Source organism: Salvelinus sp. IW2-2015, linkage group LG11 (assembly GCF_002910315.2).
Source record: "Salvelinus sp. IW2-2015 linkage group LG11, ASM291031v2, whole genome shotgun sequence".
Classification (NCBI taxonomy): domain Eukaryota; kingdom Metazoa; phylum Chordata; class Actinopteri; order Salmoniformes; family Salmonidae; genus Salvelinus; species Salvelinus sp. IW2-2015.
In genome coordinates this window covers 34,269,863-34,291,212 of record NC_036851.1, presented here as the reverse complement: position 1 = coordinate 34,291,212, position 21,350 = coordinate 34,269,863, and the positions used below count along the sequence as shown (strand labels likewise).

The 21,350-nt window shown below is 44.1% G+C and overlaps 2 protein-coding genes across 4 annotated transcripts in view; both read right to left on the bottom strand.

Moving 5' to 3' along the window:
* The window catches only part of plpp5 (phospholipid phosphatase 5), a 207,390-nt gene that overhangs the window by 76,226 nt on the left and 109,814 nt on the right, over window positions 1-21,350 (bottom strand). The gene's annotated exons all lie outside the window — the stretch shown is intronic.
* Window positions 1-21,350, bottom strand: part of LOC111970270 (lysyl oxidase homolog 2A-like) — a 64,972-nt gene that overhangs the window by 17,191 nt on the left and 26,431 nt on the right. For both annotated transcript variants that reach the window (XM_023996922.2, XM_023996923.3), the window contains 3 exons: window positions 14,242-14,450; window positions 13,274-13,490; window positions 8,158-8,341 (listed from right to left, as the gene is read on the bottom strand). In XM_023996922.2, coding sequence (XP_023852690.1) covers window positions 8,158-8,341; window positions 13,274-13,490; window positions 14,242-14,450 — 610 coding nt within the window. The remainder of the gene's footprint in view (window positions 1-8,157; window positions 8,342-13,273; window positions 13,491-14,241; window positions 14,451-21,350) is intronic.

Genomic DNA, 21,350 nt, shown 5'->3' with positions numbered 1-21,350 from the left:
AGTAGCTGTAACATCGCACTGCCTTCAATAGTATGGGATCAAGATGTAACATATTCTGGCAAATGAATTACAGTATTTGTGAGGAAGAAAAGGGCTACCCAGTTGGCAACGAGCAAAGGGCTACCCAGTTGGCCTTATGATTCTGCATGCTCTGGACTCCAAAGAAATTACATGATATCCCTACTTGATATTGTCTGCCAACATGAATTACTTTCAGCTAAAAATGCAGTTGTAAAATGCAGTTTATTTCTGTATCTTAAGTAGGGTCGCAAAAGGTTGGAAACTTTCCTTGAATATTTCCGGGCTTTTTCCTGAAATTTTCCATGGGAAGTTAAGCCCAGGAATTTGGGGAATTTTGCTTAAATTCATCAAAAAGTTAGCTTATAACAATGAACCTTTTTTTGTGGGATACACATAAGGCAATTCTAGGTCTTGTGGCATATTTTGGTTAAACTATCCCCAATTCAATGGAATTACAACCCTCTGCATGTACAGTACATTCTTCCATCACATGTGCAGTGCACTCTTCCATCATGTACAGCTGATTCTCAAGATCTTGCACACTAATGAGATGCTATTGAGCCCACACTACTACACTGTATGAGCCAAGGACTGCATGCTTTCTGTTAAATTTTGATTACAATACTGGGTGGGGTGAATATATTTTATATGACATTTAAGATTTTTTGTTAACTAGTAAATAGTAGCCTACAGCAAAGTGTGTTTAAATCATTTCTAACTTGTTAACAATTTCTGCTAGTTAGTTTTTGCTACCATGTGGGTTTTAGCTTGCTTGAGCCTGCTAACTGAGGAGTGTTAATTCACCTGTTTCCATACATGTTTCATTTWAAAAAATGTATCTTACAAAGGAGTTGTTTTAATCTAACTGCTTAACTATTTATCCGTACATGGAATTGTATTTGTTTATTTTGCACAATTTCTTTCTAATCTTTACAGGAAAATGCCACGGACACTATCTGATGTGTGGAGACATTTCACTGCAGCTAATGTAGAAGGAACCGCTGTGTACATTTTCAAATACTGTGCCAAATCATAAGTGAAGAATGCAACAAAGATGCAGAATCATCTGGCCAAGTGCATAAAGTTTCCTCAGCGCTCACAACAAGCAACCTCTGACAAAAGTCCCTCTACTTCTATTCGAGGTGAAAATCAGACACCTTATCGATAGCAACAGCTCATGTTTTTTTTACTCAATGGAGGAACGTAGTCAGAGAAATGCTAATGAATGTCTTGCTCGAGCTGTATGTGCAACTGGTTCACCTCTGATGCTCACAGGCAATGTGTATTGGAAGAGATTTCTGAATGTTCTTCGCCCAGCATACACCCTTCCAACCAGACATGCTTTATCTACTCATTTGCTGGATGCAGAGTTCAACAGAGTTCAAGTGAAGGTCAAGCAAATCATAGAGAAAGCAGACTGTATTGCAATCATCTCTGATGGGTGGTTGAATGTTCGTGGGCAAGGAATAATTAACTACATCCTCTCCACCCCTCAACCAGTATTCTACAAGAGCACAGACACAAGGGACAACAGACACACCGGTCTCTACATTGCAGATGAGCTGAAGGCAGTCATCAATAACCTTGGACCACAGAAGGTATTTGCACTGGTGACAGAAAATGCTGCGAACATGAAGTCTGCTTGGTCTAAAGTGGAGGAGTCCTACCCTCACATCACACCCATTGGCTGTGCTGCTCATGCATTGAATCTGCTCCTCAAGGACATCATGGCACTGAAAACAATGGATACACTCTACAAGAGTGCCAAGGAAATGGTTAGGTATGTGAAGGGTCCTCAAGTTATTGCAGCAATCTACCTCACCAAGCAAAGTGAGAAGAATAAGAGCACCACATCGAAGCTGCCCAGCAACACCCGTTGGGGTGGGATTGTCATCATGTTTGACAGTCTCTTGGAGGGGAAGGAGTCTCTCCAACAAATGGCCATATCACAGTCTGCCGATATGGACAGCCCCATCAAGAGGATCCTCCTGGATGATATATTTTGGGAGAGAGTGGTAAGCAGCCAGAAACTCCTGAAACCTATAGCAGTAGCCATTGCACAGATTGAGAGAGACAAACATCCTGTCTGATGTTCAGACTCTGCCTACAGATGTAAGAGAAGAAATCTGTACTGCCCTGCCCACTTCACTGTTGGTCCAAGCAGAGGAAACTGCAGTTCTGAAATAAATAAAAAAGCGTGAAGACTTCTGCCTGAAGCCCATACACGCCGCAGCGTACATGTTGGACCCCAAGTATGCTGGCAAGAGCATCCTGTCTGGTGCAGAGATCAAAGAGGCCTATGGTGTCATCACTACCATGTCTCGCCACCTTGGCCTGGATGAGGGCAAGGTTCTTGGCAGTCTGGCGAAGTACACTTCCAAGCAAGGGCTTTGGGATGGAGATACAATATGGCAGTCATGCCAACATATCTCATCAGCCACCTGGTGGAAGGGACTTTGTGGATCTGAGGCTCTTTCTTTACCCAACCATGGGACAGACTATGTTTGTTCGCACACTCAGGACTCTGACTCTCTATTGGTTACACAGACTTTTGACCTCTCATCCTATTCTAACCACCTCTTGCCGGCTTTGTATTCATGTTACCTGATGAAATTGCTGTACAATATGATCTTGTTGCCATCTGATGCACATTCAGATGTCATAAATCAGCACTGCAGAGCTCTCCCTGTACTATGCCGTGCCTTGATTGTATTACTGTTGATGATATCTGGAAATGTGCATGTACACCCTGGCACACCTACTGTTGCTAGCCCCAATTCTGACTTGTGCTCTGATATCTGCTTCACTGATTTCTGCTCTCGTAAAAGCCTGGGGTTTCTGCTTGTTAACACTAGAAGCTTATTACCTAAAATTGATCATCAATTGAAAGTGTGGGTTCACAGCTCCAATCCAGATGTGTTGGTCATTATTGAGACGTGGTTAAGGAAGAGTGTTTTGAATACTAATGTTAACCTTTCTGGTAATAACCTTTTTCGGCAAGACAAATCTTCCAAAGGTGGTGGAGTGGCCATCTTTACCTAGGATCACCTTCAGTGCTCGGTTGTCTCTACCAAGTCTGTCCCCAAACAATTTGATTTGCTGGTTTTAAGCATTCAACTTTCAAATAGCTCTTTGTTGACTGTTGATGAGTGCTATCGTCCTCCATCAGCACCGGCCTGTACCCTACCTGCCCTAAGCTCTCTCCTGGCCCCTTACACTAAGTCTGAATTTGTCCTGCTAGCTGACCTAAACTGGGACATGCTTAAACCACATGACCAAGTCCTAAAGCAATGGAACTCCGTAAATCTTTACAAGGTATGACTCCAAACACCCAGAAAAGGCTACTCTCCTCGATGTTATCCTCACAAATCAAATAATCCTGATAGGTATGATCACTGTTTTACAGCCTGTGTTCGTAATGGCTCCTCAGTGAAACGACCTGTCCTGATTTGTCATAGAAGCTTGCTAAAAAACTTTAACGAGCAAGCCTTCCTTCATGAACTGACCTCTGTAAAATGGTATAGAATCAGCTTGATCCCCTCTGTCAAAGACGCTTGGCCCTTCTTTTTTGATATTTGTGGTATTGTTAACAAACACGGCCCCATAAAGAAAATGAGAATTAAAAACAGGTTCAGCCCCTGGTTCGACCATGATCTTGCAGAGTTACTCCACCTCAAGAATTGCATTTGGCGAAATGCTCGGCACACGCATACTCAGGCTGACTGGCTATCGTTCAGACAAATTAGAAATAAGTGCACTCAGGCTATCCGGAAGGCCAAAGTTAGTAACTTTAAGGAGCAGTTCTCGCTCTGTGGGTCTAACCCCAAGAAGTTCTGGAAAACGGTTAAAGACCTGGAGAGTCTTTAACCGTTTATGGAACCCTGACCTGTCCACCGGACGTGCTACCTGTCCCAGACCTGCTGTTTTCAACTCTCTAGAGACCGCAGGAGCGGTAGAGATATTCTTAATGATCGGCTATGAAAAGCCAACTGACATTTACTCCTGATTATTATTTGACCATGCTGGTCATTTATGAACATTTGAACATCTTGGCCATGTTCTGTTATAATCTCCACCCCGACACAGCCAGAAGAGGACTGGCCACCCCTCATAGCCTGGTTCCTCTCTAGGTTTCTTCCTAGGTTTTGGCCTTTCTAGGTAGTTTTTCCAAGCCACCGTGCTTCTACACCTGCATTGCTTGCTGTTTGGGGTTTTAGGCTGGGTTTCTGTACAGCACTTCGAGATATTAGCTGATGTACGAAGGGCTATATAAAATAAACTTGATTTGATTTGATTTGAGAGTAAACCCTCCTCCTCACAGCTGCCCATGTCCCTTAATGTTGATTATGTGGTTGTTACTGACAAGAAGCACATGGCTGAGCTCTTTAATCACCACTTCATTAAGTCAGGATTCCTATTTGACTCAGCCATGCCTCCTTGCCCGTCCAACATTTCCTCATCTCCCACCCCTTCTAATGCGACTATCCCTGATGCTTCTCCCTATTTTTCCCCTGCCCCGCTACAAAGTTTCTCCCTGCAGGCAGTCACTGAGTGCGAGGTGCTAAAGGAGCTCCTTAAACTTTACCCCAAAAAACCATCTCAGTCAGATGGTTTAGACCCCTTCTTCTTTAAGGTTGCTGCCCCTATCATCGCAAAGCCTATCTCCAACCTTTTTAAMCTGTCTCCCCATTCTGTGGAGGTTCCCATTGCTTGGAAGGCAGCCACAGTTCGTCCTTTATTTAAAGGGGGAGATCAAGCTGATCCTAACTGTTATAGGCCTATTTTTATTTTGCCCTGTTTATTAAAAGTGTTGGAAAAACTTGTCATTAATCAACTGACTGGCTTTCTTGATGTCTATAGTATTCTCTCGGGTATGCAATCTGGTTTCAGCTCAGGTTATGGATATGTCACTGCAACCTTAAAGGTCCTCAATGACGTCACCATTGCCCTTGATTCTAAGCAATATTGTGCTGCTATTTTTATTGACCTGGCAAAAGCTTTTGAAACGGTAGACCATTCCATTCTTGTGGGTTTTGGTGTATTGGTGTATGGTGTATGTTTTGGTGTATGGTGTACTAAGGAGTATTGGTGTCTCTGAGGGGTCTTTGGCCTGGTTTGCTAACTACCTCTCTCAAAGAGTGCAGTGAACAAGTCAGAACATCTGCTGTCTCAGCCACTGCCTGTCACCAAGGGAGTACCCCAAGGCTCAAACCTAGGCACCACGCTCTTCTCAATTTTAATCAACAACATAGCTCAGGCAGTAGGAAGCTCTCTCAAAGATTTATATGCAGATGATACAGTCTTATACTCAGCTGGCCCCTCCACGGATTGTGTGTTAAATGCTCTACAACAAAGCTTTCTTAGTGTCCAACAAKCTTTCTCTACCCTTAACCTTGTTCTGAACACCTCCAAAACAAAGGTAATAAGGTTCCCACAGGTGTTATTACTAACTCTGAGGGTTTAGAGCTTGAGGTAGTCACCGCATACAAGTACTTGGAAGTATGGCTAGATGGTGCACTGTCCTTCTCTCAGCACATATCAAAGCTGCAGGCTAAAGTTAAATCTAGACTTGGTTTCCTCTATCGTCATCGCTCCTCTTTCACCCCAGCTGCCAAACTAATCTTGATTCAGATGACCATCCTATCCATGCTAGATTACGGAGACATAATTTATAGATCGGCAGGTAAGGGTGCTCTCGAGCGGCTAGATGTTCTTTACCATTCGGCCATCAGATTTACCACCAATGCTCCTTATAGGACACATCACTGCACTCTATACTCCTCTGTAAACTGGTCATCTCTGTATACCTGTCGCAAGACCCACTGGTTGATGCTTATTTATAAAACCCTCTTAAGCCTCACTCCCCCCTATCTGAGATATCTACTGCAGCCCTCATTCTCCACATACAACACCCGTTCTGTCAGTCACATTCTGTTAAAGGTCCCCAAAGCACACACATCCCTGGGTCGCTCCTCTTTTCAGTTCGCTGCAGCTAGCGACTGGAACGAGCTGCAACAAAAACTCAAACTGGACAGTTTTATCTCAATCTCTTCATTCAAAGACTTAATCATGGACACTCTTACTGACAGTTGTGGCTGCTTTGTATGATGTATTGTTGTCTCCACCTTCCTGACCTTTGTGCTGTTGACTTTGCCCAATAATGTTTGTACCATGTTTTTGTGCTGCTACCATGTTGTGTTGAAACCACATTGTTATCATGTTGTGTTGCTACCATGCTGTGTTGTCACGTGTTGCTGCCTTGTTATGTTGTTGTCTTAAGTCTCTCTTTATGTAGTTTTGTGTTTCTCTTGTTGTGATGTGTGTTTTGTCCAATATTTATATTGTATTTATTTTTTTCATCCCAGCCCCCATCCCCACAGGATGGGGGGGGTGGGTTTTGGTAGCCCGTCCTTGTAAAAAAGAATTTGTTCTTAACTGACTTGCCTAGTTAAATAAAGGTTAAATAAAAATAAATAAAATAAAAAGAGCGCAACTGGTCCTTGTTTGGGAACACACACACCAAAGCACGCCATCCGGGCAAATTTGAGGCTTTTTGAGCCTGACAGCGAGCCATCCTCAACAAGGTTGGAAAGTGACAGTGAAGAGGAGGCCTCAGAGTCTGATGTTCAAGAGGTGGACATTGAGGAGGTCCATGGAGAAGACATGGAAGCCTGAGAGGAAGACAACCAAAGCTTTAGTTTCTAGACTATCATTTTACCAATGTATGTTGAAAACGTTTTTGAAGATGCGATGGATCATTGGGGATCATTCAATATTCCCTTTTGTTGTTCAGTGAATTCATCCCATGTGAAGATTTAATTAAAGTTCAATTCGTAACTAAATAGTTTTTTTTTTTTTCTATTGGAAGGATTTAATTTGCAATTATGTCTACTTATGATAACGTAAAAGGTTTATGTTTCTGTCTTCATATGATATGTTAAATATATCTAATGCAAAAAACATCTACATTTAAATGGTATTAAATTTAATTTGAATATATTTCCGTTAATTCCCATATATTCCTGTTAATTCACATATATTCCCATTAATTCCCACGGAAAGTTTCCACCTCTGAATATTCCCCAAAATGTGCAAATCTAATCTTAAGTTTTGAAAATGAATTTCTGTTTATTGTTGTAATGACAGGCTACATTTGCGCAGCAATTGTGTGTGCATGTGCGTGCGCAAGGGTCGCAAGTTTTGTACCACTGCTTTTGGGGGGGGTCGCGGCCTAAAAGTTTGAGCACTACTGAGCTAGCGAACAGATTGGTGATTTTCTGTACAGCTATAGGATCGGGTGCAGTGCAAACTTCAAATTGTAGGGAAAGAAGATATCCATAAATATACAGCTCCAAAATGTTTTGGGTGATCAATAATATTAACTGTTTATTTTGAAAGCTCACCAGCAATGGGGCATCAAGCAAGAATTACAAACATAGGCCTACTGGTCTTTTGGTATGAAGCTTGCATTTGGAATTTGTTGTTGAAATGAATTGTTACATTAAAAAAATATGTTATAGACAAAATAATTAAAAGGTCTGTCTGGTAGCCTCAATAAATAGACAAAGATTTGTAGTTGAACAAGTCATTGCATGCATAGATTTCATTTTTGCTCTTAGAATGCACGACTTGGACTTGACTCGAGACTCGATCCGTTCTACTTGTGACTCAAATAATAGTGACTTGGTCCCACCTCTGGTTGTCTTTCTCCCTTTTAAAACATTTAGAAAAGTCTAAATAATCCATGTGAAAAGAATGGATTTTCCACACCAGTACATATGATCACTCCCTTCCTGCTGTTACTGTCTCCAGCATGTGACTGGACATGAACATTTCTCTGGCAGTGTTTTCTCTGAAAGTAGAGCCAAGGTGGTCTGACACAGACTGACAGCAGAAACACAGTAGAAAGACAGTATGTTACAGAGTCACTGTGTGGTTATACTGTATCTGAATAGTGGATGATGGCAGTGAGCCAAAAGGCTCTGGTAGATGGTGGTTGGTCTGAGACTTACCGGATGACTATGAATCAATTATTCCATATTCCATTACAATTGGTGAATGTACTTGGTTGGCATGTAGAAGGCATTTACCTGGCAAGGACAGAGAGAGAGAAGGTGAGAGAGAGAGAAGACCTACCTTGTCCCAGCCTGCCTCCAGCGAGGGCCATCTTTGCACTCCCGAAGCCCAGTTCTCGACACACCACGGACGCTGCCTTTAGGTTCCAGCTGTCATCACAGACGGTGCCCCATTCGCCGTTCTTCAGCACCTCCACTCGCCCGTCTCCTATGTTGGCCCCACCTCTCAGACGCACCAGGGGTTGCTGCGGAAATGATTCATGGTACAACAGTTAGGCCTACTGTTACTGAGAAACAATAGTTCACATTCAGTTGACATACTGTTTTGAATAGGTCCAATGAGACATTTACTTTGAGACATCTGTATGTATTCTTTACTGTAGCAGTCCAAATCGATTTTGTTAGAAGAACCACAAAGACAAACAATATTGTATTGTTTCATACATTTTGGGATAATATGACTTATTATGAGGAGAGAGGGTTTGAGATCAGTCACTGTATCTATTCTCTCTTTAGTCCAGAGCTCATGACTCATTAGTAAAGTGTTCCAACACAGTGTTCTACAGCTGGGGTCTCTGTGTTTAATCACTTGTAAACAGAATGTGCACAATGTAGCTGTGTTTGGAGAAATCTAAGAAGAGTGTAAGGACGCTGGGAGACGAGAAGCAAGCACAGGGAGTAAACATTTAATAAATAACGGACATGAAACAAAACACGGACTGCGTCTGTACAGAGGAAACAAAACGACATTAATGCTGACACGGGGATCAAACTGAGGAACAGACAGATATAGAGGGGGCATGCGCGTAACGATGGTGACAGGTGTGCGTAATGATCGGCAGCCTTCTGTAAGGACAGAAGCTGGGAGACGAGAAGTAAGAGGTAGTGAACATTTCATAAATAATGGACATGAAACAAAACATGGACAGCATCTGGACAGGGGAAACAAAACTACATTAATGCTGACACGGGGATCAAACTGAGGAACAGACAGATATAGAGGGGGGAATCAACAAAGGAGGAGTACAGGTTAGTCCAATGAAGCGCTGATGTGCGTAACAATGGTGACAGGTGTGCGTAATGATGGGCAGCCTGGTGCCCTCGAGAAAGGGGGAGCAGGGCGCAGGCATGACAAAGAGTCGATTTTACATAACATTAAAGAGATTCTCCGGTATTTTTGTATACTTTTTAGCCAGTAGTTCTGAAAGTAGCTTTCACGAGCCAAAAGTGGTCCCTGAAAATTGCGTACTACGTCACGTGCAGATATGCGACCCGTTTCAGGAAACTAGGCGCATGTCGCAAGTCACGACTTCCCAGGTGAGACGTTTCAACGTAAAACATTTATTTTTAATCAAAATGAATTTTTTTGCAGAAATGCCTTCTCGAACATGTCAACTTTCATGGGCCTTAATAAAAAATGGTGATGCTATTTGGAAATACGAATAAAGTTGTTAAATTACGAGTCTAGTTGGTTTAGCCAAAGAAAAAGTCGGAACCTTCCTGCTAGCCATGATTGGCTGAGATAATGAGTGGGCTGGACATGCCGAGAAATTAGTTACAGATTGGTGTGCAGTGTAGCATCTTGTGTCTATAAAATGAGTTGCTCATTATGCATACATAATCCTTTCTACTGCAGGTTTTTTCAAAAGATATAACGTTAGCCACGGAGAACTGCAAATATGTTGCTACTGCTCTCAATAACATTGCTGCCCTGAATTTATCAGGCGCTATCGACAAAGGTCAATGGGAAAAAGTTGAACGACTACTTTCTGGAGGACGATCGTGCCATGCTGACTCTCTCTGACTCTGAAAAATGAATCAGACGATGAGGAAATCCCTGATTTAGGTAAAAACATTAAATCTAAAAATACATTGAGTCTTCTGATGACAGTGATGGGGAAGAAACGGCGATCAACATGTATGAACTGTGTGTAATGTTAGTGATGTTTTCTCAGAATGCCATTTCATATTGCTAGTTATAGCCTATTGTTAGGTAGCTAACTAGCAAACATTGATCCTATTTGGTTAACTTTAGCTAGCTATGACAATCAGTTTGTATTGCTAGTACTTTATGGCTTGGGATTATAGTTCATTGTTAAGCTAGCTAGCTAATGTTAATGTTACATGTCTAAACAAAAGACCCCAAGTTAAAGCTTGCTGTTAGCTAGCTAATGTTAGCTGAGGTTAGATGGCTGGCTTGCTAGCTAGCACTAGCTTACGTGTATGAACTGTGTAACGTTACTGATATTTTCTCAGAATTCCATTTCGCATAGCTAGTTATAACCTAATGTTATCTAGCTAACATTGAACTTATTTGGTTTAACTTTAGCTAGCTATGACAGTCAGTTTGTATTGCTAGTACTCTAGGGTTTGGGCTTATGGTTCATTATTTAGCTTGCTACACGTCTAAACAAAAGACCCCAAGTTAAAGCTTGCTGTTAGCTAGATAACGTTAGCTGACGTTAGATGGCTGGCTAGCTAACATTACGTGTATGAACTGTGTATAGTGATATTTCAGAATACCATTTCGCATCTATTGTATAATAATGCATAATACAAAAGCAGCAGTGTGGCGTCTCTACAAGGAATCGATGACAACACACGTTTTGATTTATTTAATTGACCTCCAACATGATTGGCACTACTTTTATTGATCTCACATTATTTATGTCTCTGGGGGCCCCTGCTGAACCAGAAAACAGCCTGGACCTTCACTTCCTGATCACAGGCCACACCAAGTTTGCCCCCGACTGGTGCTTCGGCCTCATCAAGCAGCGCTTCAGAAAGACCAGAGTGAACACTTTGTCTGAGATGCCGGTGTTGTGAAGGACAGCACTGTGACAGGGGTCAACATCCCACAGCTGGTTGGACTGGAGGATGATACGGTGCTGGTGGAAAGCTATGGTTGGCAACAACACCTGACTCCGTACTTCAGGCTGCTGCCACAGATCAGCAGTACCAGCACTTCAGGTGAAAATCATTTTCATTGCATTGTATGAGGTTACTCTTCTTATCTAAACTTGGGAGTTAAATTGATGTTGTGCAATGTTATGTCTTCTGATTTAATTTTATTCCCTGTTTAACAGCTTCGATGCTCTGGAGCCTGGTGTTGTTGTCACCAAGGAGCGTTCGGACTGTCAGGACCAAGTTTCAGCTGCTGCGCAATGCTGACATCCTTCCTCCCATAGATGGTCTGCCTGTACAATCATCGCCAGGACTGGACACAGCTAGACAAACTCATTTTTTTTAGAAGATCAGGGAGTTTTGCGACGAAGAGGCTATGGACATCACATGTCCTAAACCAAAGTCAAGGGCAGGACAGAAACAGGCTCTCCGAATATAGATTGCCTTGTTCATACGTGGTTCGGACGGACCAGTCAGCACTATCTGCAGTGCCTCTATTCAAATGACTCACACACACCATACTTTGCTGCTACTATTTTTTTTATCCTGCTGCTCAGTCACTTTACCCCTGATTGTATGCATATAATTACCTCGTCTATCACTGATATCGTTATTGATATTGTTCTTGTACATACTGTATATTATTTTATTTATATTGACAATATCTATTTCTTATATTGCTACTATGCAAGTAACCATTTGGCTGTACCGTTTACACCATCTGTAGAGATCCATCCACTTAGGAAGACTTAGCAAAATATTGATACAGTTGAAGTCAGAAGTTTATATACACTTAGGTTGGGGTCATTAAAACTCGTTTTTCAACCACTCCACAAACTTCTTGTTAACAAACTATAGTTTTGGCAAGTTGGTTAGGACATCTACTTTGTGCATGAAACAAGTAATTTTTCCAACAATTGTTTACAGACCGATTATTTCACTTATACTTCACTGTATCACAATTCCAGTGGGTCAGAGGTTTACATACACTGAGTTGACTGTGCCTTTAAACAGCTTGGAAAATTCCAGAAAATTAAGTCATGGCTTTAGAAGCTTCTGATAGGCTAATTGACATCATTTGAGTCAATTGGAGGTGTACCTGTGGATATATTTAAAGGCCTACCTTCAAACTCAGTGCCTCTTTGCTTGATATCATGGGAAAATTAAAAGAAATCATCCAAGATTTCATTGTGGTCTACAATGATTTGTGGTCTACAAATCATTGTAGACCACAAGTCTGGTTCATCCTTGGGAGAAATTTCCAAACACCTGAAGGTACCACGTTCATCTGTACAAGCAATAGTACGCAAGTATAAACACCATGGGACCAYGCAGCCGTCATACCGCTCAGGAAGGAGACGCATTCTGTCTCCTAGAGATGAATGTACTTTGGTGCGAAAAGTGCAAATCAATCCCAGAACAGCAAAGGACCTTGTGAAGATGCTGGAGGAAACAGGTACAAAAGTATCTATAGCCACAGTAAAACTGTGATAAAGCGCGAGAGCAGGGAGAGAGAGGTGCCGCTATAGCAGGTGGGGGAGGGTCCGTACTGTGAGCGAGTGACACAGGGAGCAGGGAGGGAGAGATGACAGACAGCAACCAACCAACAAGCCGACTCGCACTATAATAGACTAATAGCTGACATAGCTAGGTTATTTATCATCAAATATGAATACATAGTACCTTAGCTAGCTAGGCTAAAAGAGGCTGCAGTGCATGCACTTTCTCATCTTACAGTTACAAATAACAACAACTCCATTCAGAATATTAAGTAGCAAGTCACTTAAAATTACACATACCCGAGACCTGTGACAATCATATCACCTGTAACATGTGACATTATTTAGAATTCTGGATCCGGACCCGCTCGGGTCTCAGGTATTCGGGTACAGGTGGATCCATGAAGACCTCTAGCTCATTGGCTTGAACTCGAATTGTTAGGGGGCTGGCCCACGTGGGGAAAATTTGGGGGAAAATGGCGGAGCACAGCTTCCAGAAAGACATTCGCTTTCAAACTAGGGATTTCGTGGCTAATTCTACTCATATATTATGCACGTATGAACAACACATTGACACATCCAGCCCAAAGTAGTCGCCAAAGTTCCGAAGCATGTCTTTAACAACTCTCMTAGGGTCTTGTTCTTCATAATTTTCTCCTCTTCTGAATGCTTTCAATTTCAATACAAGATACAAGGCCAGAGACAGCTCAAACTGTAGTATTCACATCTCTATCATATCATAAACTCTCTCTCGTTCCAGATGATTCAACCTACCTCCACCCTGTAGGCCTTGCTGAAGCCCTGGGCGTGGCTGGGAGCAAATGCCCGTCCTGGGACACAGCTCACCACCACAGGCATCCCCTTCTCACAGGTGGCGTTCCCCTTCAGCTCCACCTTGCGGCCCAACTTACAGCCATGCAGGCTGGCCTCGTTCCCCGTGCAGTTCACCCCGAAGTCCCAGTAGTTCTTCTTCCTCCGCTTGGCCAGCAGCCTGAGACAGGAGAACAAGACTTTGAATTGAGTTGATTTGGATTTTGTTGAAGTGCACTAAATTAAAATGGTTATTTTCTAATTTTAGCCTGCTGTGAAAACATGATCTTCTCTACAGTACCTGATGAGTAAACATTATACAAACAACCTTGTTTTTTATAATACATAAAACACTTACAGAAATATTACCCTACCCTTCCTGAATAAAGATGTTGTCCGGTTCAACTTGGGAGTTTTAGACGTATTTATTGAAGGTTTTAAGAGCAAGGTTGTGCCCATCTGCACCTTGTGCTAAAAGTACAATGTCTTCTGGAATTGGCTAACCCCACTGTACAGCACATTTTAGGTTAACTCAACCGTGTTGATAATGAGTATAATCATCTTGTCTGGCGGGTTGATGAAGGTGAGGAGTGCTAATATTAACATTTACTAGCTGACCCTCCTGACTCCTGCTCTCATAGCCTGTAAAAGACGAAGGAACTCAGAAGTCCACAGCTGAAGGAGTGAGTCCATAGTAATGGACTAGTAATAGTAAAGCTGAATGAGTTAGTCCATAGTAATGTTCTAGTAATATTAAGGCTGAATGAGTTAGTCCACAGTAATGTACTAGTAATATTAAGGCTGAATGAGTTAGTCCACAGTAATGAACCAGTAACAGTAAGGCTGAATGAGTTAGTCCACAGTAATGTACTAGTAATATTAAGGCTGAATGAGTTAGTCCACAGTAATGAACTAGTAACAGTAAAGCTTACTTGTAGACTTTAGTGTTGTATCCTTTCTCTCCAGGAAAGCCGTACATCCCACAGATGACCCTGTTGTTCATCTCTGTCCACTCTTCGTCACAGATCTGTCTCCACTTCCCCCCGTCCTTCACCTCCAGGTAGCCCTCTGTGATGGGGACCCTTTTACGCTGGGAGGAGATAGCCCGGATACGCACCTCTTCTAGCTGGACATTCAGACTCTGCAGATAAAGTGATATACATAGATCCTGGATCATCCACAGTCAAATTCCATCAGTTATTATTTCACGTGAAGATTATCAATGAAACAAATTTCATTTGCTTCAGGACATAGTATGGAGCCCTTCTTTTTCATTTTTGAGAGCATATTTGCCTTAAAACTGCACTGCTTTAGTTAACCCTATATCAATGTCTGGAATTTGTTTTGCTCTGTCAGCAACGTGACCAGAGAAGTGAGTTCAGGGTGAAGGAACATACATCAACAGATGGACTTCTCAACATGGAGATAACCTTTAACCACACACATCATCAATCTATTATATAGAAATATTGGTGAAGTTTCTGTTCCCGTAGGCCTATGTTACGCAACTTTTGAGAAAGTAAATAAGACATTGATAATATGAGTGATTGGACTAGGGGAATGACATGTGCATACTCAATAATTAAATTAATTGATCTTCTCTTAATCATAATCAATCAGTAAAATACCAAGAGGTGGTGCTGCAAAAACACGTAAAAAGTCACGCTTTTATGCTATCTTGATTGAACATGACAAAAATTAAGAATTGCTTGCCCCTTTCACCAAGCTACAATAACAGTCAAAACAAAAGCTGTTGCCTGAAGGCTGAGGAAGGCTGAGTGTGGTCCTCTCCTACCTCTGGTCAATGTTAACCCTAACCCTATACTATGGGTCTATAAACCCAACTGGTCAGTAGGGGGGTCATGGTCCTCAATTATCCTCCTCTGTCTGTCCTGAGGAACCTTAAAGGAGAGTGGCGACTTCACCTTTGACCTCTAGGTTGCGTGCGAAGACTGCTCTATGCTCCCTCACGCATCCATGTCATAGACCTCTGACTGTTCAGCCCCCTATTAAAGTCCATACATCCATAGACCCACAGTCTAACTCCTGGCTGGGCTGTAATGTGTATTGTGAGGACAAGAAGTGATTGAGTGCCAACCCTTTAACAACTGCTTTGCTAAGCCATGAATGCTGAGCTCAGCCTTTTCTCCAACAACCCAGTCATCTCGCCCCTGGAGAAAGCCAGTCCAACATTTCTGTGTGAAGCCAGAAACATTAGCTTTTAATGAAAATGGGAGTATATTTCCTGGTGTCAGCATCGGGGAATGTTCGGATCCCCTCAACACCAATGTAGCGGTGGAGGGAAAGACGTGACTGAATCAGAGACCCCAGTCACCCGACTACTGACCACAGTGGCGAGAGAGGAGAGAGAAGACAGTCTTTCATAAATGTAATCACGACAGTCACGGTATGACTGTGAGTTTCCATCAGAACAGCAAAGCAAGGCAGGGTTAGTGTGGTCATGTGGTCATGGGCAGAGGGCCTTGAAAGGACTCGGAGGTTCTAGCCGCAAAGTGGGCAAGGATTCTCTCTAACTTTAAACTGTCTCATCAAATAAATTATGAAAAATATTAATAATATTCCACCCATGAGGCCACTAGAGGGCGATTTGATCATTTGACTGCATGAAAGGGGTCCGAATGTAGAAATCATGCTTATCAAATATGCGAACTTAATTTTGGGAAGTTTCAGACATTAATGTCTCAAAACTACTGACCTTTATAAATCACAAGATTTACATGATTTCACCGACAGACAAGGTAACCCTGTTTCTAGCAGCATTGTTATGTATTTATTTCTGTTATTTCTTAAGTTATTTCCTCAGAACGTTTCTTGTATTATTACCTACCGCTGGAAAGATCTGAGGTCATTCACCAGAAATTCAAGCAGAAATTTGACTTCCCTGACCTGGATCCTTAGTTTAAACTTCGCGAGGCAGCTCTATTTATCTCAGGGGCTGCACTAAAATGCAGACACCATAGAAGAGGTAAAAGGAGTGTGGCCCTAGTCAGACTCAGGCGGCATGCATACCATCCACCGCTTCCGAGTATATTACTTGCTAGCGTTCAGTCCCTGGACAATAAAATAGACAAGCTCAGGGTGAGGATCTCCTTCCAGAGAGACATCAGGGACCGTGACATACTCTGTTTTACGGAATCATGTCTCTCTCCGGAAATATTATCCCTATCCATTCAGCCAGTGGGGTTCTCTGTTCATCGCGCTGACAGGAAGAAAGGGAAAAACAAAGGTGGAGGAGTTTGTTACATGATTACTGCGACGTCTCTTAAGGAACTACACTGGACTATGTCCAAACTAGAAACTGCATATCCTGACGCCGCATTTACTGTAGCTAGGGACTTTAATAAAGGACATCTGAGGAAAACGCTACCGAAATTCTATTAACACATCTCCTGTGCTACAAGCGCAACACAGACCCTGGATCATTGCTACCCTCCCTACTGGGGCGGCTACAAGGCCTTCCCAAGCCCTCCCTTCAGCAAATCAGATCACGCCTCCATTCTGCTCCTCCCCACCTATAGGTAGAAACTTAAACAGCATGCTCCCATGGCAAGGATGTTGGTCTCCCCAATCAATTGTTTTGATCTTGTGGATGGGGAAATGTTCAGGGTCGCCCCGGTGAATAGAATCAATGTATACACTGACTCGGTAACTGGGTTCATCAGGAAGTGCATAGAGGATGTTGTTCCCACTGTGGCGAATAGAACTTATCCAAACCAAAAACTGTAGATGGCAGCATTTGGGCAAAACTGAAAGTGTGAACCACCGCATTTAACTATAGCAAGGTGACTTGGAACATGAACGTGTAAAACCGACCAGCTATGACATCCGTAAGGCAATCAAAGAGGATGACTATTGCCTGGTAGCACTCACTTCTGTCATAATGAAGTGCTTTGAGAGGCTAGTTGAGAACCATATCATCTTTGCATATCGCCCCAACAGATGGACTGTTGTACTGCACACTGCCTTATCCCACCTCGACTCCACCTCAGCATTCAACACCATAGTGCCCTCCAAGCTCATCACTAAGCTCAGGGCCCTGGGTCTGAACCCTTCCCTGTGCAACTGGGTCCTGGACTTCCTGATGGGCCGACCCCTAGTGGTGAAGGTAGGCAAAAACACCTCCACCTCTCTGATCCTCAACACGGGGGCTCCACAGGGATGCGTGCTCAGTCCCCTCCTGTACTCCCTGTTCACACATGACTAGGGCTATTGCGGTGACCATATTACTGCCACACCAGAAGTCATGGGTCATGACCGCAGTAAAATTCCACGTGATCGTTGAGTCACGGTAATCTCCTCTTATGCACTGTGGTCATGTGATAGTACCCAACTCACTAATGACCATCAGGTCGCTAATGGCCTGGTACTCAGGGCTCTATCGTCCTTCTAACCACTTTGATATCAATGCAAATCGAAAATCGAAAATCACATCAACACTTATCATTAAAACAGTATCATGCTTTTATAATTCACCTCACTATGATTGATTAATTTGAAGAAAGAAGTTCAACAACAGGTTGAAAGTGAGTGGAAAACATGGTGGTTGTGAATGTTGTTTCAAAGCCTAACACAACAAAATGGACAGCGCTTTCTTAGGTGATTCAAAACACCCATAGGCATATTATAACTTAAGCATACATATTAACCTATATATGAGCCCAAGCCCCCAAAAAAMCATGAATTAAAATAATGATTGTGCCGTTATACAATACATAGCCTACCGCATATTACGCATTGCAGAAAAATATTTGGTACATAATTGGTCTAAACAATTTATAGTAATCGCCTTTGAGTGTGGACTGTATTATTATACATATTGCAAGGACTGGTTACCTTATGATACACTCCAAACGTTCTATCCATGAGCCTGGGAGAGAACGTATAGGCTTAACGATGCTGTTGGTTCATTGATTGTACAGGGCTGCTTACAGAGTTAGCCTACAATTATAGTGATTTTGAATAACGTAGTAATACGGCATTTTTTATATTTAAAAAACATTGACTTCTCAATGTGGAAATGGTGGTACTAGTGGACGGGACATGTCCTCATGTAAGTTAAGATTTTTTAATACAATACCCTAGTGATTACTCAACCATTTCCACAGCAGCCATTTGGAATAGGGCAGAATGTTTTTCTGACTGGGTTCCCCGTCCGTCTGTAAGTGTCTGTGTGAACGTGAAGCAGGCGTGAAGCAGGCCACGGTCATTCCAGTAATTGAAAAAGCCTGAAAACGACTTTCCTCTTATTCCMCCCTGCTTGACCATGCTTCACATTGGAATAACACGTGCATGTCTACTCGTACTCACTCTCTGCGTGGTCTGCTGAAAGGTGTTCACGGTTTTCAGGGATACAGTATTTTCAACTTAACTTGTGTTTCCCATGAAAAACAGAAGTGGGGACTCCACTCAGGCTAGGTTAACTCGTACTAAATATAGGAAAATGTATGTTAATCATGCTGCCGCAGTTTAGTAGCGGATGGCCTAGTCAGAAAAAAATACCTTCTTTGAAATTGCTTTCACATATGCCTCTAGCCCTGCCATTTCATAGGCCTTCACTCTAACTGACTGGAACGAGTGTGTGTGTGTGTGTGTGTGTGTGTGTGTGTGTGTGTGTGTGTGTGTGCATCTGTGTGTGTCTGTGTGCGTGTGAATTTGTGTGTTTGGCATCTGGAATATCTACTCTTGTGTAACTATCCCGCGAGACAGAAAGTACAAAGAAAACAGTAGAAACCCTTGACACATGCCTAGACTAGGCCCACTGCTCAATACCCCCATAACCCCCACTCACACAAGCCCAGCAGGGCCAAGTCCCATCAAACCTACCAGCAGACTAAACCATTGTGTCTAGTCAGTGGAAAGCACCCCACACAGAGCACATCGCTTCATTCCATTCTGACACTGCTCTTACAGCCTCGATGAGTCAATGGTGAATTGAGAAGTAGTAGTGAAAAAAGTAATGCCAATTATATCAAATCTGTTATCAAATCTAATTTTAGCCTTATCACCATTATTTGTATGTAGTAGACACACACTTTCATTTAAAAACAGGAGGAATTGTAACGGATTTCCTCTTCGTCTGAGGAGGAGTAGCAAGGATCGGACCAATGTGCAGCGTGGTAAGTGTCCATAATGAGAATATTTAATAAATCCACAGAACACTGAACAAAATAACAAAAGTACAAACAAACAACCGAAACAGTCCCGTATGGTGCAAACACTAACACAGGAAACAACCACCCACCAAAACACAATAGAAAACAGGCTACCTAAATATGGCTCCCAATCAGAGACAACGACTGACACCTGCCTCTGATTGAGAACCATACTAGGCCAAACACATAGAAATATAACAACAGAACAAAACATAGAATGCCCACCCCAACTCACGCCCTGACCAACTAAAATAAAGACATAAAAAAGGAACTAAGGTCAGAACGTGACAGTACCCCCCCCCCAAAGGTGCGGACTCCGGCCGCAAAACCTGAACCTATAGGGGAGGGTCTGAGTGGGCATTTCACAGCGGTGGCGGCTCTGGTGCGGGACGTGGACCCCACTCCACCATAGTCCTGGCCCACTTATGTGGCGCCTTTGGAGCGGCGACCCTCGCCGCCGACCTCGGACTGGGAACCCTTGCAGCGGGCCCCGAATAGATGGGAGACTCCAGCGGCTCCGGCAGCGCCGGTGTGACGGACGGCTCCGGCAAGCTCCTGACTGACGGACGGCTCCGGCAGCTCCTGACTGACGGACGGCTCCGGCAGCTCCTGACTGACGGACGGCTCCGGCAGCTCCTGACTGACGGACGGCTCCGGCAGCTCCTGACTGACGGACGGCTCCGGCAGCTCCTGACGGACGGAGGGCTCCGGCAGCTCCTGACTGACGGGCGGCTCCGGCAGCTCCTGACTGACGGGCGGCTCCGGCAGCTCCTGACTGACGGGTGGCTCCGGCAGCTCCTGACTGACGGGCGGCTCCGGCAGCTCAGGACAGACGGGCGGCTCCGGCAGCTCAGGACAGACGGGCGGCTCCGGCAGCTCAGGACAGACGGACGGCTCCGGCAGCTCAGGACAGACGGGCGGCTCTGGCCTGGAGAGAGACAGCCTGGTGCGTGGCGCTGCCACAGGACCCACCAGGCTGGGGAGACATACAGTAGGCCTGGTGCGTGGAGGAGGCACCTGATGGACCGGGCTGTGGGGGAGCACTGGAGCTCTAGTGCGCAGCCTTGGCACCACTCCTCCAGGCTGGATGTCCACTTTAGCCCGGACCCTCCAGAGTGCAGGCACAGGTTGAACCGGGCTGTGGGTGAGCGCTGGAGATCTGGTGCATACTACTCGCACCTCTCCCTTAAGCTCAATGCCCACATTCGCCGGGCACGGGCGGAGTGCAGGCATAGGACGCACTGCACCCTCCCAGCGCCCCGGAGACACAGCACGCAGAGCCGGCGCAGGATACCCTGGGCCGAAACGGCGTACCGGAGACCAGACACGCTGAGCTGGCACAACACGCCCTGGCTGGATGCCCACTCTCGCATGGCACTGGCCTATAGCGCTCCGGGCTATGGACGCGTACTGGCGACACCGTGCGCTTGACCGCATAACATGGTGCCTGATCAGTAACGTGCTGCTTACGATAAGCACGAGGAGTGGGCTCAGGTCTCCAACCTGACTCTGCCACACTCCCCGTGTCCCCCCCAAAAAAATTGGGGGGGGGGGGGCTGCCTCTCGTGCCTGTTGCGCTGCAGTGCTACCTTCTCATATCGCCGCCGCTCAGCTTTCGCTGCCTCCAGTTCTTCCTTGGGGCGGCGATATTCCCCAGCCTGTGCCCAGGGTCCCTTGCCATCTAGTATCTCCTCCCATGTCCATGAGTCCAGATTGCACTGCTCCCGTTTACCACGCTGCTTGGTCCGGTGTTGGTGGGTGTTTCTGTAACGATTCTCGTTGGTGGAAGGAGAGGAGGACCAAAATGCAGCGTGGTAAGTGTTCATCATATTTAATTAAAACTGAACACTACACAAAACAACAACGAG